This window comes from Lynx rufus, unplaced genomic scaffold (genome assembly GCF_022079265.1).
Source record: "Lynx rufus isolate CCGP_SWC_20201006 ecotype Redwood Valley unplaced genomic scaffold, mLynRuf1.p SCAF_4, whole genome shotgun sequence".
Lineage (NCBI taxonomy): Eukaryota > Metazoa > Chordata > Mammalia > Carnivora > Felidae > Lynx > Lynx rufus.
In genome coordinates this window covers 82,454,043-82,475,019 of record NW_025814856.1, presented here as the reverse complement: position 1 = coordinate 82,475,019, position 20,977 = coordinate 82,454,043, and the positions used below count along the sequence as shown (strand labels likewise).

At 40.5% G+C, this 20,977-nt stretch overlaps 1 protein-coding gene across 11 annotated transcripts in view; it reads left to right on the top strand.

Moving 5' to 3' along the window:
* The window catches only part of GSAP (gamma-secretase activating protein), a 91,385-nt gene that overhangs the window by 57,765 nt on the left and 12,643 nt on the right, over positions 1–20,977 (top strand). For 9 of the 11 annotated variants that reach the window (XR_006965289.1, XR_006965288.1, XM_047097007.1 and 6 more), the window contains 6 exons: positions 1,333–1,386; positions 12,201–12,329; positions 13,182–13,240; positions 13,898–13,929; positions 16,202–16,263; positions 19,975–20,070. Coding sequence is in view for 9 of the 11 variants with exons in the window: in XM_047097007.1 (XP_046952963.1) it covers positions 1,333–1,386; positions 12,201–12,329; positions 13,182–13,240; positions 13,898–13,929; positions 16,202–16,263; positions 19,975–20,070 (432 nt within the window). In the remaining 2 variants the exon portion in view is untranslated. The remainder of the gene's footprint in view (positions 1–1,332; positions 1,387–12,200; positions 12,330–13,181; positions 13,241–13,897; positions 13,930–16,201; positions 16,264–19,974; positions 20,071–20,977) is intronic. The other 2 variants (XM_047097009.1, XM_047097010.1) reach the window with 1 other exon arrangement.

The following is a 20,977-nucleotide window of genomic DNA, read 5'->3' as shown; positions in this document are numbered from 1 at the left end:
CCTGAATTGTGCTTTGCAAACAATTATCCTTGTTCTACCTATTTTGAGATGCCATTTATAACCTAAACCTGTAGTAAAATTTTAATGCTTTTTTAAAGTGTCTTCTCTACTGAGTAGTGATAAGTGAAACACAAAATATATTTTTATCACTGGTTTTCAGTGGTCATAGCAGACAACTCAGTTGCTTGAATATTCTGGAAATTTATTTCTCCATTGCTATGATGCCCCTTTCCACAGGAATGTTGTAGGTCAGTAAAAATCCAGGACATTTAAGTTTTAAATAAATACCAGATTTTATTTCTACATAACACCTTCTAAATTAATTTCTAGTATATCATCTTTTTTTTTTTAGAAAATAAAAGGTGAATTCACTAGTTGAGAGTCTAACCTACATAATTATTATAGAAACACACTTCCAAAATAACTGAATGAAAGGCAATCTTGGAAGTTTATAATTTTTATTGAAATTTTGGTTTAATTTTTTTAATGTTTATTTTTGAGAGAGAGATTGAGAGAGACAAAGCATGAGCTGGGAAGGGGCAGAGAGAGAGGGAGACAGAGAATCCCAAGCAGGCTTCAAGCTGTCAACACAGAGCCCAACACGGGGCTGGAACTCACAAACTGTGAGATCATGACCTGAGCCAAAGTCAGATACTTAACCAACTGAGCCACCCAGGTGCCCTGAAATTTTTGTTTTAATGCTCACTAGGTAGCAGAATGTTATAATTTGGTCTTCCAGGTGTGAATTGTATATCTTTCATATTTGTCATGGTGATACTGCTGTATAAACTCTTTATGGAGATTTTTTTATTTCTGAGATTATGATGGAGAATGAGGTAAAGAAAAATCTTCCGCTAAAGTCAAAAAAGAACCCCATTAATCTTGGTTCCTCCTAGTGAGGCAGGGGCTAACTATAATGTAATACATTTAAGCAAAAGAGAAGAAGAGGGACGAAGAAGCAATAAAAAAAAGAAGGAACATGTCCCCCTGATTATTACACTTCATGGTGCAAATGTAATTTGCCTAATTTGTTCTTAAATGGAAATGTGTAAATATTAAACTATTTGCTCTGTATTCCTAATAGTCTTCTCCTTTCCTTCAGAAACCCTGTCATCTATTGTAATCATAACTTTGAAGAACATTTCCCTTCCCGAGGCAAAAGATGGGCTGTGTTCACTGTTATTTATAAACCCCAAGGTTTATTTAAAGTAGAGGTTAGCAAACTGGGAGCTGCCCTCAGCTTCTGTCTGTGCAGAAAACACTTCCTGAAGGCTCAAGCTTGTGGTGGTTGATAGGTTTAGCAGTTGTGTGTATGTTTTTTCCCCACGATAGGAAATTCCTGGAATAACCCTTGTGACAGAAGAGATCGCGTTGCCTTTCATGAAGGTAAGTCCTTATAGGCAGAGGCAAGACCACGGCTGTGCAGGGCTTCCTTGCTGGTCTCTAGGCCCAACTGGAGTCCCGTCCCTGCTGCCCCAAGTATTAAGGTGGTTCCCAGGGGGGCTTGTAAGCTGTTGGGGGAGGATGTGGGTAGGGGTTAGTTCTCTAGAAAATCCATTCTAAGGGGTTGAGTAGTCACTGATAGTGATATTATGGCAATTCTTAAGAATACTCTTCGGAGAGGGCAGTTTTCTGAAGATAGAGAATTACAGGGCTCAACGGAAACCATATAGAACTGGTCCTTTCCACCGCACCTCAAATCAGTTCACACTGGAGGAGTTCTTTCTTGTAAACTGTCCTTGGAGGACCTGATAGCTGTTTCTTTACTTCATTTGTGCTCCCACCTCCTCGTCATATGTGCGCGCGTACACACACACACACACACACACACACACACCCATTAAGTAACCTGGACTGGGATTATCTACTTTCCTTCTGGTTCTAAGAACCGCTTTTCTGTTTCTCAAAAGTGATCTGTAGTGGCTCTGTATGTGGTCTCTGTGAAGCTTCTGCATACCCCCTTCCTGCCACGAAGTGGTAGCTATTAGTGTCTTTCTGCAGTTTGGTGGTTTCAGAAGAGTTTCTGAGTACAATAGGGAGAATGGGGTGGGGTGAGCAGAAAAGAATGTGTATGTAGTTAAAAACTGGAGAGTATTTTAGCAGTATTCTTGAAGCTCTTTTGTTGTTTTTGGCATTGCTTCCTGTTAATTGTAGTTTGGTGTGTAGTGGGAAATCTCAAGTTTTGCCAGCAGGCAGCTCACTGTGCTGTGCCCTTTCATTTACACTTGATTCTTGTGGGTTCATGAAGGGCAGGCCAGGCCTGGGCAGCTGGGGTGAAAGCCATGAGGTCTGAGGTTACGGTGATGCCCTTCGAGTGAGAGAGGGCCAATGGGGGCAGGTGTAGTGGTTCTGGGTTTTGGTCCTAAGAAGGGTCCTTCAAGGAGACCAACAAGTGATGGTTCTCGGCCACAGCCTGAGACCACTGGGAAGCTCGACAAAGGGAGGAAGATGGAGGGGAAAGAAAGGTTTGATTAATAGCTTAAAAGGTTCTTAAGACCCTCTCTCCTTTCATTTTTTTTTCTGCTTTTATCACTAGTCCTACCAAACCCATAATGTGTTTAGTGGACACACAATAAACCGCACAATGGAAAATTTTAAAGAGAAACCAGTGTCACCCACAATTCTACAGGTCCTAACATATCAACTGTCGTTCCCCCCCCCCCCACTTCCTCCTGGTCTCTGTCCTAGGTATGCATTTATTACCTAGTAGTAGTGGCCATCTAGAGATACTGAATAAAGATGGCAAATCATATCAAGCAGTTTTCATGCTGCCACATGATGTCATGATTATGATCTCTAATGGCTCCATAGAATTCTGCTGGGTTGTTGTGTCCTCATTAATCATTTTTCTGTTTTGAAATATTTACTTTGTCTTCAGCCCCCGTTTTAAAAAATTGCTATTAAAAATGACGTCTCAGTGAATATTTTTATATAGACAGTTTTTCCTTTGATTTATTCCCCCCAAGGTTAAATGTCCAGGAGTATTACTGGGTGAAAGACTGACAGTTTTGATAGCTTTTGATTCTTATTGCCAAATTGGTATTTTTAAAAAAAGTTGCAGGTGGGGCGCCTGGGTGGCGCAGTCGGTTAAGCGTCCGACTTCAGCCAGGTCACGATCTCGCGGTCCGTGAGTTCGAGCCCCGCGTCGGGCTCTGGGCTGATGGCTCGGAGCCTGGAGCCTGTTTCCAATTCTGTGTCTCCCTCTCTCTCTGCCCCTCCCCCGTTCATGCTCTGTCTCTCTCTGTCCCCCAAAAAAAAAAAAAAAAACACGTTGAAAAAAAAAAAAAGTTGCAGGTGAGCCTGGGTGGCCCAGTCGGTTGAGCATCTGACTCTTGATTTCCGCTCAGGTAAGTGATCTCACGGTTTGTGGGTTCAAGCCCTGTGTCGGGCTGAGTGCATACAGCATGGAGCCTGTTTGGGATGATCTCTTTCCCTCTCTCTCTGACTCTCCACCTCTCGTTCTCTCTCTCAAAATGAATAAACTTTAAAAAAAAGTTGTGATTAACTTACAAGGAATGTACGAGTTCATCAGTTTTACTATAACCTTATCACTGTTGTATATTTTCATTTAAAAAATTAAGTATAAAAGAGTGATGTGAAGGTTCTCTTCATTTTTTACCCCTTGGCTTAATGCTAAGAATATGATTTGCTTTGCTTAGGAACAAAGTGGCTTGTTTTTGCACTTTTTCTTTCTTCTTTTTTCTATTTGCGTATTTGTGTGTAAAATGATGCGTTTTTATCTTGTTCATGTTTTCTCTCCCTTGATATTCCCTCTGCCTTCTCACTAATTTCTCCTCTCCCCTAATTATCTTTAGCATTTGGCCTTGCAGACAGCTGTCTTCCAAACCTGCTGAGGAGCTCTCCCACTGCTCTACATGTATCTACACGCTGGCAGGAAGGGTTACAATAGCACAGGTTCCAACTATAGATCTCTTCACGACCTGACCTTGTCCTCACAGACAAGATCTGTCTGGGAAGTTGAAGGTACACTGCTGGGATGGGCTTTGGGCTCAGGAGGAGATGGTACTAAATTTGGTTCCGCCAGCTACCCAGCCCCCACCCCAATCACTCAGCATGGGAGACCCTAATCAGAACCTCCCAGCTCACAGGACACCTGGCTCTGATCTGTCTCACGTTTCCTCATTTCTGCTTGCACAATACCCCTCACTATAAGCCACTGCCTTTGACCTACTTCTTCTACCCCAAGTCCCAGCTTAATTATATTGCGATGGACCTGCTTGCAGTGGCTCAACCCCCACCACCCCCATCCCGCTCCTCCCTCCCCGGTCCCAGTTATATGACTGTTCTTGCCATGCTTATTCAGCTACAGGACTTGGCTCTGAGTACCTATGACCTGAATCACAAGTTACCTTTTGAATGCATGCTTGCTGCCGGAATTTCCATGAGGCCCAAGGGACCCCTATTTACTCTGACCACACTTGCTTCCATTCTCCTTGGTAGATGACTGCCCTGATAAGGAGTCAGGAGAGGGAAAGGCAAAGTGAAACTAGATAAGCACTTTCTTCCTGCTCTCTCTGCAAATAATTCTCCTGTGGAGTACTTTACAAACGTTTAACATATGAATATGTAATTTAACTAGCATAAAACAGTTACATTAGAAGTTTATCACCTGAAAGACAAGTGGCTTCCTTGCTTTATAAAATGGTTTCCAAAAGATCTTAAACAATTAAACAACAAGTATATTGGAACAAGGTCCTTGCCTTAAAAGCAGTGTTATCAAGAGTGACCTTCCTATGAATGATTTTACCCCTTCATAAAACATGGTTTTTTCTGGGGAAGTGGCCATTTTTGTGAAAGGTTTAAAGTTACCCTTGATTAAAACAAAATTTTTTTTAATCTTTATTTATTTTTGAGACAGAGACAGAGTGTGAGCAGGGGAGGAGCAGAGAGAGAGAGGGAGACACAGAATCCAAAGCAGGCTCCAGGCCCTGAGCTGTCTGCACAGAGCCTGACACGGGGCTGCTCACGAACTGAGAGATCATGACCTGAGCCAAAGTCGGACGCTCAACTGACTGAGTCACCCAGGCGCCCCAAAATTACCTTTGATTTTATGGTGAGAAGAGAAACTATTAAAACTGTCCAACCACAGGAGCACCTAAGGATTAAAATATATAAACCACCTACTTGGATATAAAGATAAAAGGTGAACAAGCATATCACAGATGGAGAAATGGGGAATTTTTACCAAAGGTTTTTTTTGGGGTTTTGTTTTGTTTTTTTAACATTTTGTTCATTTTTTGAGAGAGGGGGAGACACAGGATCCAAGCAGGCTCTGGGCTCTGAGCTGTCAGCACAGACCCAACGCAGGGCTCGAACCCACCAACCATGATGAGATCATGACCTGAGTCAAAGTCGGATGCCCAACTGACTAAGCCACCCAGACGCCCCTACCAAAGTATTTTTTAAGCCAGACATCTCTATTTTCATTTTATAAAGTAAGGAAACCTTTTTGTCATTTGATTAGAGATTAACTATCTGACCCAGAGACTGGGAAAGTCAGAGACTTAAATCCCCTTCCCGCTTACTTCCACTCAGAAGTGAGGGTGTTATGTCAAATGCCTATTTGGGGTCTCAGTACCCCTGAGCAATTGGGAAAACAATTATTGGCACCTGGGCTCTTCTCCGTGTAGAGGCTTATTTATTTAATTATGCTTCTTCACTTAAAAAGTGTTTTAAGAATACTGTTTTAATTGGGTAGAGCACGGGTGTCATTAAGTGCTTGGTGAAATACAACACTTTTTCCCTTGACCCTCCCAGTACAGACAACCACCATCATTTAAATAAAAGGTTGGTTAGAGATCCGAAGTAACAACAAAATTACAACGTAATAGCTTACAATTTTAAAAATGAAGATTGTTGCTTTGATAACAACGTAGCATTACCAGAAATGTCAATTGGTTATGTGACAAATAGTGATTTTTCCAAAGATCAGTCTGTATATATGTGATACTATGGTAAAACTAGAAATACACTTTTGGTCTTCATCCATGATTCCTGACAGAGAGTTCCTTATAATTTCTTAAGTGGTAAGAGCTACAGGGACATCTTGTGTTATATTTAGTGTTTGTTCCCAGTGCCTGAAATCACCCCAGGGCACAAAGGTGTAAAGAATGTCTTTTTTTTATTCATAGCAAGCTCCTTTCAGCTACACTCGAGTTATGTTAATAAGGTGATTTTTCGAAAGCACCTAAGACTAGGAGCTGGTTATCTAAAGAACCGAACACGTGATTAGAAAGTTGGAAATTTAAGCCCATTCCCTCCTCACTTCCAGAGGTAAGAGAGAGTAGCTGGAGATTGAGTTCAGTCCCCAATGACCAATGATTTAATCAATCCTGCCTATGTAATGGAGGCTCCATAAAGAACCTTTACTGAAGGAGTTTGAAGAGTTTCTGAGATGGATGAACAGGTGAAGTTGTAGGAGGGTGGTGTTCCTGAAGAATGCATGGAAACTCTGAGCCCTTTCCCCCATGCCTTGTCTTATTCGTCTCTTCCATCTGGTGGTTCCTTTGTTGTTGTTGTTTAAATGTTTGTTTATTTATTTGTTTACGTTTATTTTTGAGAGAGAGAGAGAGTGTGTGTGTGTGGGGTGGGGGAGGGGCAGAGAGAGAGGGAGACACAGAATCCAAAGCAGGCTCCAGGCTCTGAGCTGTCAACGCAGAGCCCCATGCAGGGCTCAAACCCACTAACCATGAGATTGTGGCCTGAGCCAAAGTCAGTCACTTAGCCAACTGAACCACCCAGGTACCACTAATGTTTCTTTATTTTGAGAGGGAGAGAGGGAATGAGGACATGGGCACTGTGTATGAGTGAGCTTGGGAGGGGCAGTGAGAGAGTGAGAGAATCCCAAGCAGGCTCCATGCTTGGTGGGGAGCCCAACAAGGGGCTCAATGTTAGAACCGTGAAATCTTGACTTATGCTGAAATCGAGAGTTGGACTCTTAACCGACTGAGCCACCCAAGTGCCCCTGGTTTTCCTTAGTTGTATCCTTTTACAATAAACCAATATATAATAAGTAAACTGGTTTTTTTTTCTTATTTCTGTGGGCTACTCCAGTGAATTATCAAACCCCAGGGGGTGTTGGGAACCTCCAGTTTATAGGCAGCCTGTGGGATTTGATGCTGTCTTCAGGTAGTATCAGAACTGAGTTAAACTATAGGACACCCAGGTGGTGTTGGAGAATTAATGGATGGGGGCAGGGGTGGAGCTCACACATTTAGTGACAGCAGAAGTGAAGTCTTCTGTGAACAGACTGTTGTAGAAAAGTTTTTCCTGTACAACATATTTTCTGGGGCGGTGAGTTATGACAAGTTCAGTGAATATTGTCAAACATAATTTTATGATGCTACAAAGAAATACTACCTATTAGAAATGGAGCACTAGGCTGGTATATTCATTTCTATTATATCTACAGAGATGGGGGTATCTTCAGTTTATATCTCAGATGATGAAACTGAGGAACAGACTGAGTCACTAGGCTGTGCTGCTGTTATTCATAGGTTTGGTTGGAGATGTTCTGTTGAATGCTTAAGGTTGAAAGGAGGGAAATAGCATTGGCTTCCTCAGGGTATATGCTGATTGTGAAATGTGAAATGGAATAGTTTAGAGTCATATTTAGTGATTACATTAAAATGCAGCCCATTAAAAATGGCTAAGGGAGCCACCTGGCTGGGCAAAGAAGAGAGATTGTTTTTTCCTAGGTGTTGAGAAGAAAGAGTAAGTTAATTTATAAGTAGGAGAACTGGCACTTACAACATGCAGTCCCCTTTGTGGGAAGCTTCAGGAGATCTAGTCACTGGTCCTCTGTATGGATCTAATGATCTGTTTAGAGCATTTTGGCTTAATATGGTGCTTTGCTGAGTTTATGGACACACAGGTGTTTCTATGTTTTATCTGCACTAGAGGTAGTGGGTCACTGTGTTTCTCTGGGCTGCAAATAGAAGTTGATACTGAGATGGTATCTACTGAACAAATTGGATTGATGCTTTAGTTGTGCTAGTTGAGCCCTGGCATGAAGAGTAAAGGTCTCTGAGTTGGCTTCTTCTCCTCTAAGAAGATGATGGTTAATCAGATGTAGAACCAAAGCCAGAGGGACTTTTAGAAATAAAAGGCAGATTTTGTTTTGTTTTGTTTTTTGTTTTTCCTGGCAGTAATTTGCAGATGAGCCAGTACCACAGGGATATTTTTTCCCTCCTAAAATCAACTGGCAACCCAAATCATTAATGGGGAACAGTCCCTTAATGTAATTCTTTGGTCCTTTGGTTCAATTAATAGTTTTGATGGGCTTCCTTTAATAATTATTTCATGTCCTCCTAAGAGATAAAAGGAGATTATTTTTCAAGAGGAGACCTGGGAAAATTTGCCTTCTTTCAGAATCAAACTTTAAAACTCCTTCTTGTGCAAGAAAATACTTCTGGGGCTTCCCTGAGGATCTGATGGCTTCTAACACTAGCATCTCCCAGAAGTAGCTAAATTCATCAATATTTTTTTATAAAGTATTTTTTTGTATTTTAAAGCTTTGAGCTCTTCTGAAGTAGCCTGCAATGTTCTTTCTGGGCTGTTGTGGCTTTTACTTTGTGTTGATGCTGTTGTTTCTGATGAACACCATGTTGAGTTCACAACTGGTTCCATAAGTGCTAATTGAGCAACACAGGAGTGGTTTTCTGTGCTCCCAGGTTGACTGTTAGGATGTGACTGTGTAGCTTTCACTCCCTCTTCCCCCCCTCTTTCTGTGTTAAAGCATCTAAAATTTTATCTTGGAGCTGCTTGAATTCTCTGGGTTAATGAGTATGCTTGTTTTTCATTGACGTTCGAGATCTGTCCTAGATTGGCTGACCTTCTCTTTGATCCTTTCTCCTACTATTTAACAACACAATCATGAGTCTTCAGACAGCTGGTTCTTCATCAACCTGTAAACCAGGGGTGTAGATGAGGCAAATATGCGAGGCTGGGTGGGAGACTGGGATTACCTGGGCAGGCATGCTGAAGCAGGGTTCTCTGCCCTGGCTGAGCATTGGGGTTGCCCAGGGAACTTCTAAAACTCAGGAAGCTCAGGTCACACCCCACACCAGTTAAATGTCTAGTGGATGCAAGCCAGGTGTTTACTGAGGTTGGGAGTGACGTGCTAGAGGCAGCAATCTTTGCCACAGAGAACCAAGTACTATTGTTTGCTTTCTCTGCTTTCTCTAATGCTCTCTGATCTAAACCCCGGATCACTCCAGTCTTTCATTCAGTCTTTGCTCCCTCCCTACATGCCCCATCTGGAACATCCTCCCCTTGTCTTTTACGTACTCAAATCTATTTTCAAACTCTGGGTCTTATCTATTACTTAGGCCTCCAAATAGACTTTCCAATTACAATGATCCCTGAGAATTTTCATAACTTAAAAAATTACATCACTTACCTTGTAGATACCATGTAGCGACATCAGCCACTAATTGTTTTCACTTATGTTATGGCATGCAGCCCGGTGACATTCTTGAAAGACCCACCGTTTTAAGTAAAATATTTCTGGGACTTTTGATTAACAGTTGTTTCTTATTTAAAGTGTTTTTTGTTTGTTTATTTTTAAAACTTAGATCCTTCTCCTTCTAACCCAGTGGTTTTGAACTATTTTAGGTTATGAATTCCTTTGAACATCTGGTGCAGGCTGTAGACCTTGTCCCCAGAAAATTACTCCTACAAGTCACTCCATTTTACATACAATCAGTGGGTTCATAACCCTCTTGGAAACCTATCTATGGACTTGTTTTATCTGTTTATTCTCAGCTGAGAACAGGGATTTTTTTAATGGGGGAGGAAGGAGAAGGAAGGTAGCTTGGGAGAGATCTTGTCTTAGGAGTTACAGTGTGTGAGTGGGGTCTTCAGACAGCACAGTGGTGTTTGGCTTGAGGGGAAGAGGCCCCATGACAGATAAAAGGGCATCCGTGTTCCTCACAAGATCAGAGGGGTGGGACTGTGGTGGCAAAGCAGGCAGAGCTAGTATTTTAACTGACCACTAGGTGTCACCACAATACCAATTAGTTTTTGGGCTTTGGCCCTAGAGTGCCTGAACCCAGGGGTAGAATAGCAAGAAAGCTGTACTGACTTCCTGTCAGGGACTGAATACTGCCAAATGTTGGCAGTATTTGCTTTCATTATAATTTTTTTCAATAGAAGGAAGACCAAAGGGTGGATAAAGGTATATTAATTTTAAATAAATTGAAAGGGGAAGAAAAGGTGAGGTAGGTAGGTCAAGGTTGGTGGTGTGACTTGGCCAGTGTGCCAGTTTCCCCTAGAAATGCCCTTTTCTTGAACATAGTTTTTCTTGTCTCTGTGAGAAGGGATGTTGGCTGGATGGGCCTTTCAGCCTTCTAAAACAGTAAGTTAATATTATTATGTAATTTACTGATACTCCAAAATTCATTTTGAACCAATGGACTTCCAATAAGAATTTGGATAATGTGCTATAATTTAACGTAAGGGCATTTTTCTTGGTTGAGACATATTTTGTATAAATTTTCTTTTTTTTTTCTTGCAATGCAGCCAAGTCTGTCACCACACTAGGCATTAGCTCACTTTGTTTTATGGCTACACATTGCACCTTTGGCTCCAGTCCTATCTTTTATAAACACGTATATTTTGGCAAGAAAGTGTATCATAAATCTATCTTCATTGATTTAAGAAAACAGTTTGTGTCAGTATATACTTTGACCTCAGCCACAGAAACATTTTTCCAGATATGTCTCCTTAGGCAAGGGAAACAAAAGCAAAAATAAACTATTAGAACAATATAAAAATGAAAAGCTTTTGCACAGAAAAAGAAACCAACAAAACAAAAAGGCGATCTACTGAATATGTCCAATAAGAGGTTAATATTCAAAATATATAAAGAACTTCTATAGCTCAACACCAAGAAACCAAATAATCCTATTAAAAAATGGACAGAGGATCTGAATAGACAGTTCTCCAAAGAAGACATCCGGATGACCAACAGACACATGAGAAGATGCTCAACATCACTAATCATCAGGGAAATGCATATCAAAACCACAATGAGATATCACCTCACACTCGTCAGAGTCAGAGTGGCTAGAATCAAAAAGACAAGAAATAACAAGTATTGGCAAGAGTGTGGAGAAAAAGGAAACCTCCATGTTCTTTCGGTGAGAATGCAAATTGGTGCATCCACTGTAAAAAGACAGTAAGGAGGTTCCTCAAAAAGTGAAAAATAGAATTACCATATGATCCAATAATTCTACTACAGGGTATTTACTCAAAGAAAGTGAAATACTAATTTGAAAAGATATATGCACCGCTGTGTTTATTGCAGCATTATTTACAATAGCCAAGATATGGAAGCAACCCAAGTGTCCATCCATAGATGAATGGATAAAGAAGTGGTATATATACACAATGGAATATTACTCAGTTTTAAAAAAAGAATGAGATCTTGCTATTTGCAACAACATGGATAGGCCTAGTGGATATAATGTTAAGTGAAATAAGTCAGACAGAGAAAGGCAAATACCTTATGATTTCACTTATGTGAAATTTAATAAACAAAACAAAAATAGGCAAAAAAACCAGACTCTTAAATACGGAGAACAAACTAGTGGTTGCCAGAGGGCATCTGGGGTGGGGGGCAGATGGGTGAATTAAATAAAGGGGATTAAGAGGTAGAAACTTCCAGTTATGAAATAAGTCACGGATGAACAGTACAGCATAGGAAATCTAGTCAATAAGATTGTAATAATGTTGTTTGATGACAGATGCTGACTACACTTACCATGGTGAGCACTGATTCATATATAGAAGTCTTGAATCATTGTGTTGCACTCCCGAAGCTAATATAGCACTGTATGTTAATTATACTTAAATTTAAAATTTAAAACTTTAAAAGCAATTTGTGTCAATATATCCTTCAACATTAAAAAAATGTATTACTATTACCTGAGCCGAAATCAAGAGTCAGATGCTTAATCGACTGAGCCACCCAGGCACCCCAGGTCTCTCCAATTTAGAATTCCTTTCAGGAGGGAAATGCCATCTTTCGTGGGAAGAATTCACTCATAAATGCTACCCTATGAGAGCTGAGGAAGTAAAGCAAGCCCAGCTTTGCAGCAAGGCTCCAGTGATCCTTACCGGGTAGTTTGGCCACAGGCCCTGCTTCTCAAGCTCACCAATGTTTTTGTCTCCTACAGGTGCATAGTTTTAAGGGTTACTGGGAAAAACTGAACTCCAACCTGGAATATGTTAAGTACTCCAAGCCACACTTGCATTATAACAACAGCATGGTCAGGAGAGAATGGCACAGCCTGGTCTCAGAAGAGGTTTGTATGGATTCATAAGAATAAAGCAAAAAGCAAAAGCATAGTACATTTGATGAGGTGATGCCCTTAAGTCTTGAGGCTGGCTTAAATTTGCAGGTCTCTCCAGTTGCCAGGTCCTTTTGCATTGTTGCAAGAAGACCAAAGTGCTTCTCTGCTCTCTGTTCTCTTGAGGAGGAAAATCAAGTGCACAGAGGTTAAGGGATACACACAGCATATTCATAGTAGAAATGGGATTAACCTCCAGGTCTTAACATGGGTTCTTGCAGTACTTGTATAGTTAAAATTTGATTTAAAAATCTAGGTGTTCCCAAATTAGTGGTTGCTAGGGATTAGGGATAGTTGAAAAAAGAGTGGCTGGGACTGACTACAAAGCGGGCAGCACAAGGGAGATCTTTGGAAAGATGGAACAGTTGCGTAACTTGATCGAGGTGGTGCACTATGGTACATGAATCTGCATATATGATGAAATGACATCAAACTATACCCTCATCTTACCAACATCCGTTTCCTGATTTTGATATTGTACTATAGTTGTTTATAGAAGATGGAGACACTGGGGGAGACCGGGTGGAGAGTACATGAAATCTCTCTTTAGCATTGTATATAATTGTAGTTTTGTTGTGTATAACACAACAGTGTATAGTTGACTTGCACCTTCCTACAAATATAATTTCAGACTACAATGTTTTCTAAACTAATTTTTAAGAACCTAGGTATTTTGGTTACTTGGAAAGTGTATTTCTTTTTTGCTAAAATTATACTTCTTTCCTATATTGCATTATGTCCTTAGTGTGAAAAATGTCACCCACAAAACCTCTACCTTCCACACCTCTGACATGTTCTCCCTTCTAGAAAACAGGAAGAAGAAGATCCATGGTGTATGTGAAGAATATTCTTGATAATGCAACGAAGTAAGTAAAATTAGGGATTGGTGTTCCTATAAGATGGCTATCTTTTGCGATTCCTTTTTTGGGTAACTTTCATGGAAGTAGCTTACTTTTGTTGAGTACCCTCAGATGATGCTGTCAACTTAAATGAATGCAGCCACCTGGGCCCTATTCTTGAGTTCAGTGCTGGAGTTTCTAGTGGGAAAATTGTATGTGTTAAACCTTGTAGACTTTCATTGAGAGGATGGATGAATTATAAGTGATAAAGCTCTTACTAACTGAGCACTTTAAGGTGGGTAGAGACAGTAGGTTCATTTAAAAAGTGTCAGTGGACTGACGAACTGGCTCTTATTTTGAAAGCACATTTTCTGGATAGATGAGTCATCTCAGAGTGCTACAAGTGTAGGCCCCATTCCAGCCCTGTTCTATTTTCTGTTCCCATTATTTCCAATAACTGAGAGCTGCGATTGTTCTGAATTATTGTCATTGTTTGCACTAAAGGGTTTTGAGATCTTATAATTGCCTAATGTGGCTTTTGCCAAGTTGATTAAAGTGTTTGAGGTTTTCAGCGACCTGAGAACAGTTTCTGCAGTGGTTTTTATGGAGGATGTCTTTGTATGGTATTGTGGCTTTTTTTTTTTAATCTTTATATGTGAATAACATTGGCTAATTTCTTTGTAGGGTGATTTCTAACCTAGAAGCAAGGAATTTGGGTAAGAAAAGACCTATAATAAAGCCTTCTGGATGTCAGTGTTTGGTTTGTAACACTGTCTTTCCTACCACTGTGAGTTGGCAAGAAAATCACACCCAATAGTATAATGAAGGCAGTACCCTTGAATATCTTCCTGTTAGAGGGACCACCCAGCTCCTTCCCTGTCTGTCTTGGCACCAGGACCTGCAGGGGCAGCTGCTGAATGTACTTTTGCTGGGCCAGTCCTTCAGTGTTAGCCTTGTGGTTTTCATTATTTTTCTTCATGGACTTGATCTAATTACCATGCCCTGTGGCTGTACCCACAGGATGCACTTGGGCAGTTCCCCTGGCCTAGAGCTGATTTCTTTCCAGCGGGCTGATCATGCGAGAGTCTGTGACTTGGTTAACACTCGGGCACTCACTAGGCTAGGCCATAGGGGTACAAAGATGAGGAGTCTCTGGGTGAGCTGTGTGGTTATGGGGGAAGAGCACAGGCTTGGACCTGGACAGAACTTGGCTTGACTTCCAGTTTGTCCACAGTGCTCTCAGTGTGCTCCTGGGCAAGCCGTCTATCCTTTTTAGGGCAAGGTGAGGAGAAAATGAGTGTGAATGGGCTGATGTTTATAGTGCCTCATACAGCACAGCGAGGTGGCTGCTTTGTCATGAATGTGTGAGGAAGAGGTGCTAACACATGGTTTCTAAACCAGGTGACAGGTGTTATAGAACCATAGTGGGGGAGGGAGAGGGTCAGGAGTGGGGGTGATTGGGGAAGAGAGCGAGGTGAGAAAAGCCTTCCCAGAGGGAGCAACATCTGAGGTAAGTATTGATGAACAGGGTGTTTGTCCAGGTGAAACTGGGGGAAGAGAATGTTAAGCATACCCAGGTGCAAGTTTTCTGTGGTTTTGCCCCTGGAACCCTTTCATGCCTCATAGAGGCCGGCCTCCATTTGAAAAGCTGTTATTTTTATATCCCACTGTTGTTTTATAGGCTCAGGTGTTTAGGTACATATTGGCTGACCCTAACAGAAATTATTTTATATAGTGTGTTGGGGTACATCCTGCAGCTGTGTGCACAGCCCATGTGAACCATGATAGTGAACTTGTCATCCAGCCCAGGCCGACAGAGCCTGTGCTCACTGAACAGCCCCAAGGGAACCATCCTCAGCCTGTGTTACCAGGCCATCCGTGCCTGAAGCCAGGGGGTTCTGCCACTAGCCAGAGTCCTGCCCAGCGGCCAGGGTGTGAATGTGTCTGATTCATGCTCACCCTCCACGTACTGCTGGGAATGTTGCAATCTGGGAAGTGTTGCTGGTTGTCCAGGATTTTGTCGTGTCCGTCACTCCTGCCCCTGTACTTTTGGCCAGTTTGCATCCTGTGACCAGTATCCTTTTTGAGGGCACATTAGGGACTTGTCCCTTCCTCTCACGTGCTTAGTTTGTACTAGTTTCCTAGGAAGAACGTCATTGCTAACAGAAACAGAACAATCTGTGTGAAATTCAGGACTGCTGGAGTCAAATTTGGAATGACTTCATCTAAATCAGGAAGGTTGTGTAGGATCCAGTAGAATTTATCCAAAGGGGTCAAGAGGCCTCTGTGCCATCCCACATAGGGTCACCAGCCTGCTGAGCGGGGAAGTTCTGCTCTCTTGACAGGTGCTGTGGCTCAGGTGCTGCAGGAGAGGAGGAGCAGGGCACCTAGGTGCTGTTAGAGGAGTGTGAGGGCACATCTAGTGAGACTGTGCTTGCCTGCCCCTTCCCTGTCACTTTCCCATCTTGATCTAGTTACCTTTTAGTTGGATAACTTGTTTCAGTTAGTATTATTTGATGCAGGAATTGACAGGTCCCCTCAGTTCTGTGACTCTCAAGGTCACTAAACTACAGGGGGTCACAAAGAAGGGAGTCATGCGATCCTTTCACCAAGTCCCTGTCCCTGAGTTATGCCCTCCTTGGCAGTAAGAGGACGCAAGTCTCCCTGACACCAGTGAAGCAGAGATTCTTAGTGGTGAGTTTTCATGTTGAAGAGGAATCAAAGCCAGATCCTATTGGTGTTGGGAAATGTGTTCCTCATTTTCTTTCTTTCCTAGTCTCTACCTCTGTTAGAATAGAGCTGCGTATCACCTGAGTGATAAGTTCAGCTTGTAGGAATAGGTCACACATGTAATGAAAAATTTCATCCTATCAACAAAGTGTTCAGTTTTCCCAATAAGTCAGAGAAGGGAAACCCAGGCTGATTTCTCTTCTTCTAGCCCATTTTCTGAAAACCACTCTGCTTGACTCGTGCTCTGTTTAATTTCAGAGCCAAGATTAACACCCCTCTTCCAGGAGGAGGACAACCACCAGAGACTGCTTATGGGTCTGGTAAGCGGTCTGTGGGCCATTTGGGTGCTGGAAAATGATAGGCTTCAAGAAAAGGGGAAAGGGCTAGATTGTACTTCTCATGCTAACCTTATCTTTCATTCATTCTTTTCATTCACATTCATTCATTCATTCATTCATTCTTTTAACATATAGCTGTTATCAGCCCTGTAGGCCCTGTGTGGTCAGTGGTTAAGCAACACAGATAAGATTTCTGCACTTTTAGAATTTTTTTTAAGGTTTAATTATTTATTTTGAGAGAGAGAGAGAGCACGTGCAAGTGGCGGGGGGTGCAGAGAGAGAGAGAGAGAGAATTCCAAGCAGGATCCACACTGTCAGCACAGAGCCTAACGCTGGGCTCATGAACCATGAGGTCCTGAAGCTGAAATCTGGAGTCAGACGTTTAACCAACTGAGCCACTTAGGCACCCCTGCACTTTTAGAATTTATAGTTTAGTGGGAGAGACATACATAAATCAGTCACCCCCCAAAATATATAATTACGGAACATCATAAGGAAATGTACTCCACTGAGTTTTTGAAACAAGGAAAGAACAATGTCTCTGTGGCATTTGTATTTGGGGTTTAAAACACAACAGAATAAAGTATTCTTTCTCAAGAAGTCCTACTGTAGGAAGACCAGAGAGAGTTATATAAATTACTGTAAGAGCGGAATTGGTAAATAAATCCAAAATATGTTTTAAAAAATGATTAAAGAGACATCTGACAAGTTTAATAAAATATTTTTAATACTGTACAGGCTTAGGAATGGGGTAATCCATTACGTTAAATTACGGAAAATTTTAAAATATGAGAAAAACACATTTGAAAATTCCAGTTAAATTTTCCTTAATAAAGAGAAATACCAAACTTGAGCCAAGAAGAAATAGAAGTCCTTGAAAGCACAATAACCATAAATAATTTGAAAAAATTGTCAAAAATTATCTTCAAAAAAGTCACCAAATTATTTAATGAGTCAGTTCTTTCAAACTGGCTTAAGGATCTAGATCTTAAGGATCTAGGTCATCCCCATGCTATGTAAATTATTTTGGGGGGGAAAAAAATGGGAAGCTTCTCAGTCACTTTAGAAAGCTAGCATAACCTTAAAACCAAAATCTAACAATGACCACTTTTACTTATAAACATAGATACCACAAGCTTAATTAAAATATTTTCCAGTTGTCCATTTGAAAAATATGGCATGGTCAGGTGGGCTTTTTTCTAGGAAGGCTTAATATTAGCAAATACACTAATGTAATTCATCATATCACTAGTTCAAAGAGGGAAAAAAAAGATCATCTTTATAGGTGCTTAAAATTGATAAAAGTAAAATCCCACTCCTGGAATACATCAATTAGGCAAAAAGATATTCTAATACTAATGGTTAACACCCTTCTTTTTTTTTATTTTTATTTTTTTTTAAATTTTTTTTTTTTCAACATTTATTTATTTTTGGGACAGAGAGAGACAGAGCATGAACGGGGGAGGGGCAGAGAGAGAGGGAGACACAGAATCGGAAACAGGCTCCAGGCTCTGAGCCATCAGCCCAGAGCCCGACGCGGGGCTCGAACTCACGGACCGCGAGATCGTGACCTGGCTGAAGTCGGACGCTTAACCGACTGCGCCACCCAGGCGCCCCGGTTAACACCCTTCTTAATGGAATGTTGGGGGCATTCCTGTTAAAATCAGAAGGAAGTTAAGGATCCTTGCTATTTTCACTAAAATTTTATATTGTTCTAGCAATTCTATACAGTGCAATAAGAAACAAAAGTAAAAGAAGATGCTATGATTGTCCAGTGCAACAAACAAATAAAATAATCAACTGGGGAAATGGGAAATAATAAGGAAAAAGTTAATAAGCTGGTGATTCTAAATTTATTTTCTTTTTTATTAGGATTAACCAGTTAGAAAAGTAAATGAAAAACATTATTCCATTTCCAAATCCTTAGCTTCTAGGTTTAATAAAATTACAACTAACAAGCCAATGAAATTTCTCTGACAGTTGACCAAGTGACTCACTTGACAAAGAGGACTGGAACTAGCATTGCCAGATAGCTAAGTATGTTGTTGAGCTACGATAATTGAAACAATGTGGTGCTGGTACAAAATAGACCGTCCGGAGACTCTAGTTTTAATCTGAATGTTCAGTGTATGATAAATGAGGCATTTAAAAATCACCATGGAAAGAAAGAATTTTCAATCAATGACTGGCTATTTGGAAAAGACAATTGAAGTCCCCCTATCCCAAATACCACTACTTTATAGCATAAACCAACAAAAATATTAGATAGATTAAAGAATCTAATATAAAAAATTTATGTATGTGTGTATCAAATTGTCAAAAATTTAAAAATTACAAAGTTCAGCATACGGGAAATTGGGCAGTCTCATGTGATGTGGCTAAAAATTAGTATAACCACGGTGTCTCTGTGTCTTTCGGCAGTGTCTCTACAAACCTTAAGTACGTGACCCAACAAATTCCATTTCTAGGAATTTAGCCTGAGAAAATAATTGGGGATATGGCAAACAAATATTGTATAAGGATTTTTTTCAGTACTATTAACACTTGCATAAGAAGCATCTCATAATGTGTAAGAAGGGAATAAATAATTCTAGTACTTTCCTAAAATTGAATACTGTGCAGCCATCACAACCTGTGTGGTTAAGAATATTTAGTGACATAAACTATTATATGAAAAAAAAAACAAATTAGGAAACATTAGAATGAATGTGCACACTAGAGAAAAGGAAAATAAAAAATTCAAAATGTTTACATAGATGATAGGATTATGGGTGACTTAAATTTTCATCTTTATAGCTATTATAGAAAAATTGAAAAGCACAAAAAAGCATGCAGTAGTCATAAATCAAAAAATTTTAAGCCTAATTGATGAACACATGGCCCAGAATGCCACAGGCTAATTTTTGCTTAGGATGTTATACATGCAAATCTGCTAAAATAGAAGATATGTGCACATATAATGTCAATTGTACGATTCTCATGGTGTTTATTCATGCAAAAATCTCTCTAGCCAGGAGGGCATCTAGCTGAGTAGGGCATCTAGGCAAAGGGGAGGGGAAAAGAAAGGAAGGAGACAGAAAAACAAAAGGTGGGGAGGGCTGGGATGCCACACTGATTGGTGAGCTCCAAGAACAGAATAGGTATACAAGCCTGTTTGGAGGCAATAGAATCAATAAGTTCATTACTTTTCCATGTAGGGGCTTTATTCAGTGTCTGTAACCACTGCGCAGAGGGAGGTATCTGATGCATTTCCTTTTTACTCCTGCCTTTGTCCTTCCAAAGGTCCCACACCATGCCTCCCCCCCTCCAACTCCCAGTTGTTCTATGATTAGAGTAGTTCCTTTTAGTTCTCCAGGGCTGGGAGCACTAGACTTCAACCATCTGGTACATCCCAAAGACTTCTAAGTTAATGGTTTTGCCCAGCTTCTCTGGAGAATTCTAATTAAGGCTGGGAATCTGATTCTTGGCTGCTCACTGAGGGAATCATCAGTAGTTCCTCTTGAGGAGAACGTTGGTGCCCTTGACTTATGCCTATTGAAGTAACACTATGGGTTTGTACATTTCTGCTGGTGGGACCTTCAGACCCAGTATTTTTCATATTGGTAAAGAGTGTTAATAAATGGATCTAGTTTAAACCAGTAGCAGGTGTGAGTGGGCAGGTTGTGACTTATCTAATCTGTATCCTGTTTTCAGATGGTGTCTGAGCTAAAAGACCATCTTCTGAGACACCTACAGGGTGTAGAAAAGAAGAAAATTGAACAGATGGTTCTGGACTATGTTTCAAAACTGGTTAGTTTTGCTTTTTTGTTCTCTATCATGCTCCTTCCACCCTGGTCTCCCAGTATGTAGCTCCCAGTATATGGTTCAGTTTTTCAGATTAGGTTTTTTACAGATTTCCTGTCCTCAAACCAGTATATTTGGTGCTGGAGATTGAATAAAGGGAAAAAAGAACCAAAAAAGGAATGTTATGAAAGTAGTTTATTGCAGTTCCTTCAAATGGTGATTTTTATGTTCATGGAAGGATAGAACAGTAATGAACTTGGCATGGTTGCCAAATGTTCATATGTCATATGTCATCTTGGCATCTTCTAACTCCTTATTAAACCATAGGTAATGATTTCTGTACATGGAGGTTTATGAAGACATGAGAGAACTTGAACTTAAATTCTTAATGAGTGCCTAACAGCCCAATTAGGCCAGATTCTAGCTCAGTTGTATAAATACTCCCACATTAGAATCTGCTGATGGGATTGGTAGCTTATCTACTCAGTAGCCAGTAGTCACTCACTGAAGTTGTGTGATCCAAATTAATAACACCAGTCCATGTGTAAATAGAAGTGGTGTGACCAGTTTGAATTTTGAGGCAGTCTTGAGTCTCTCAGAAAGTGTATGGAGTTCAGGTGTGACCCTACTAAGAACCTAGAAATAGTGTGGGTAGACCAGTTTCTTGAAGTATTTAAATTCACATAAAGAGAAAGAACACTCCATTTCTCCAAGTTTGGGTAAGAACAGTATGCAAATGACCAGTGTGTGAGCATATATGTTTGCATATATGTATTAGGTATAGCCCTGATTGAATTTCTTGTTTAATTTTATTACCTTTTATAGTTTTCTGCCTTTATTACAATCACCAGTGTCTTTTCATTTTTTTTTAATTTTTTTAAATGTTTTATTTATTTTTGAGACAGAGACAGAG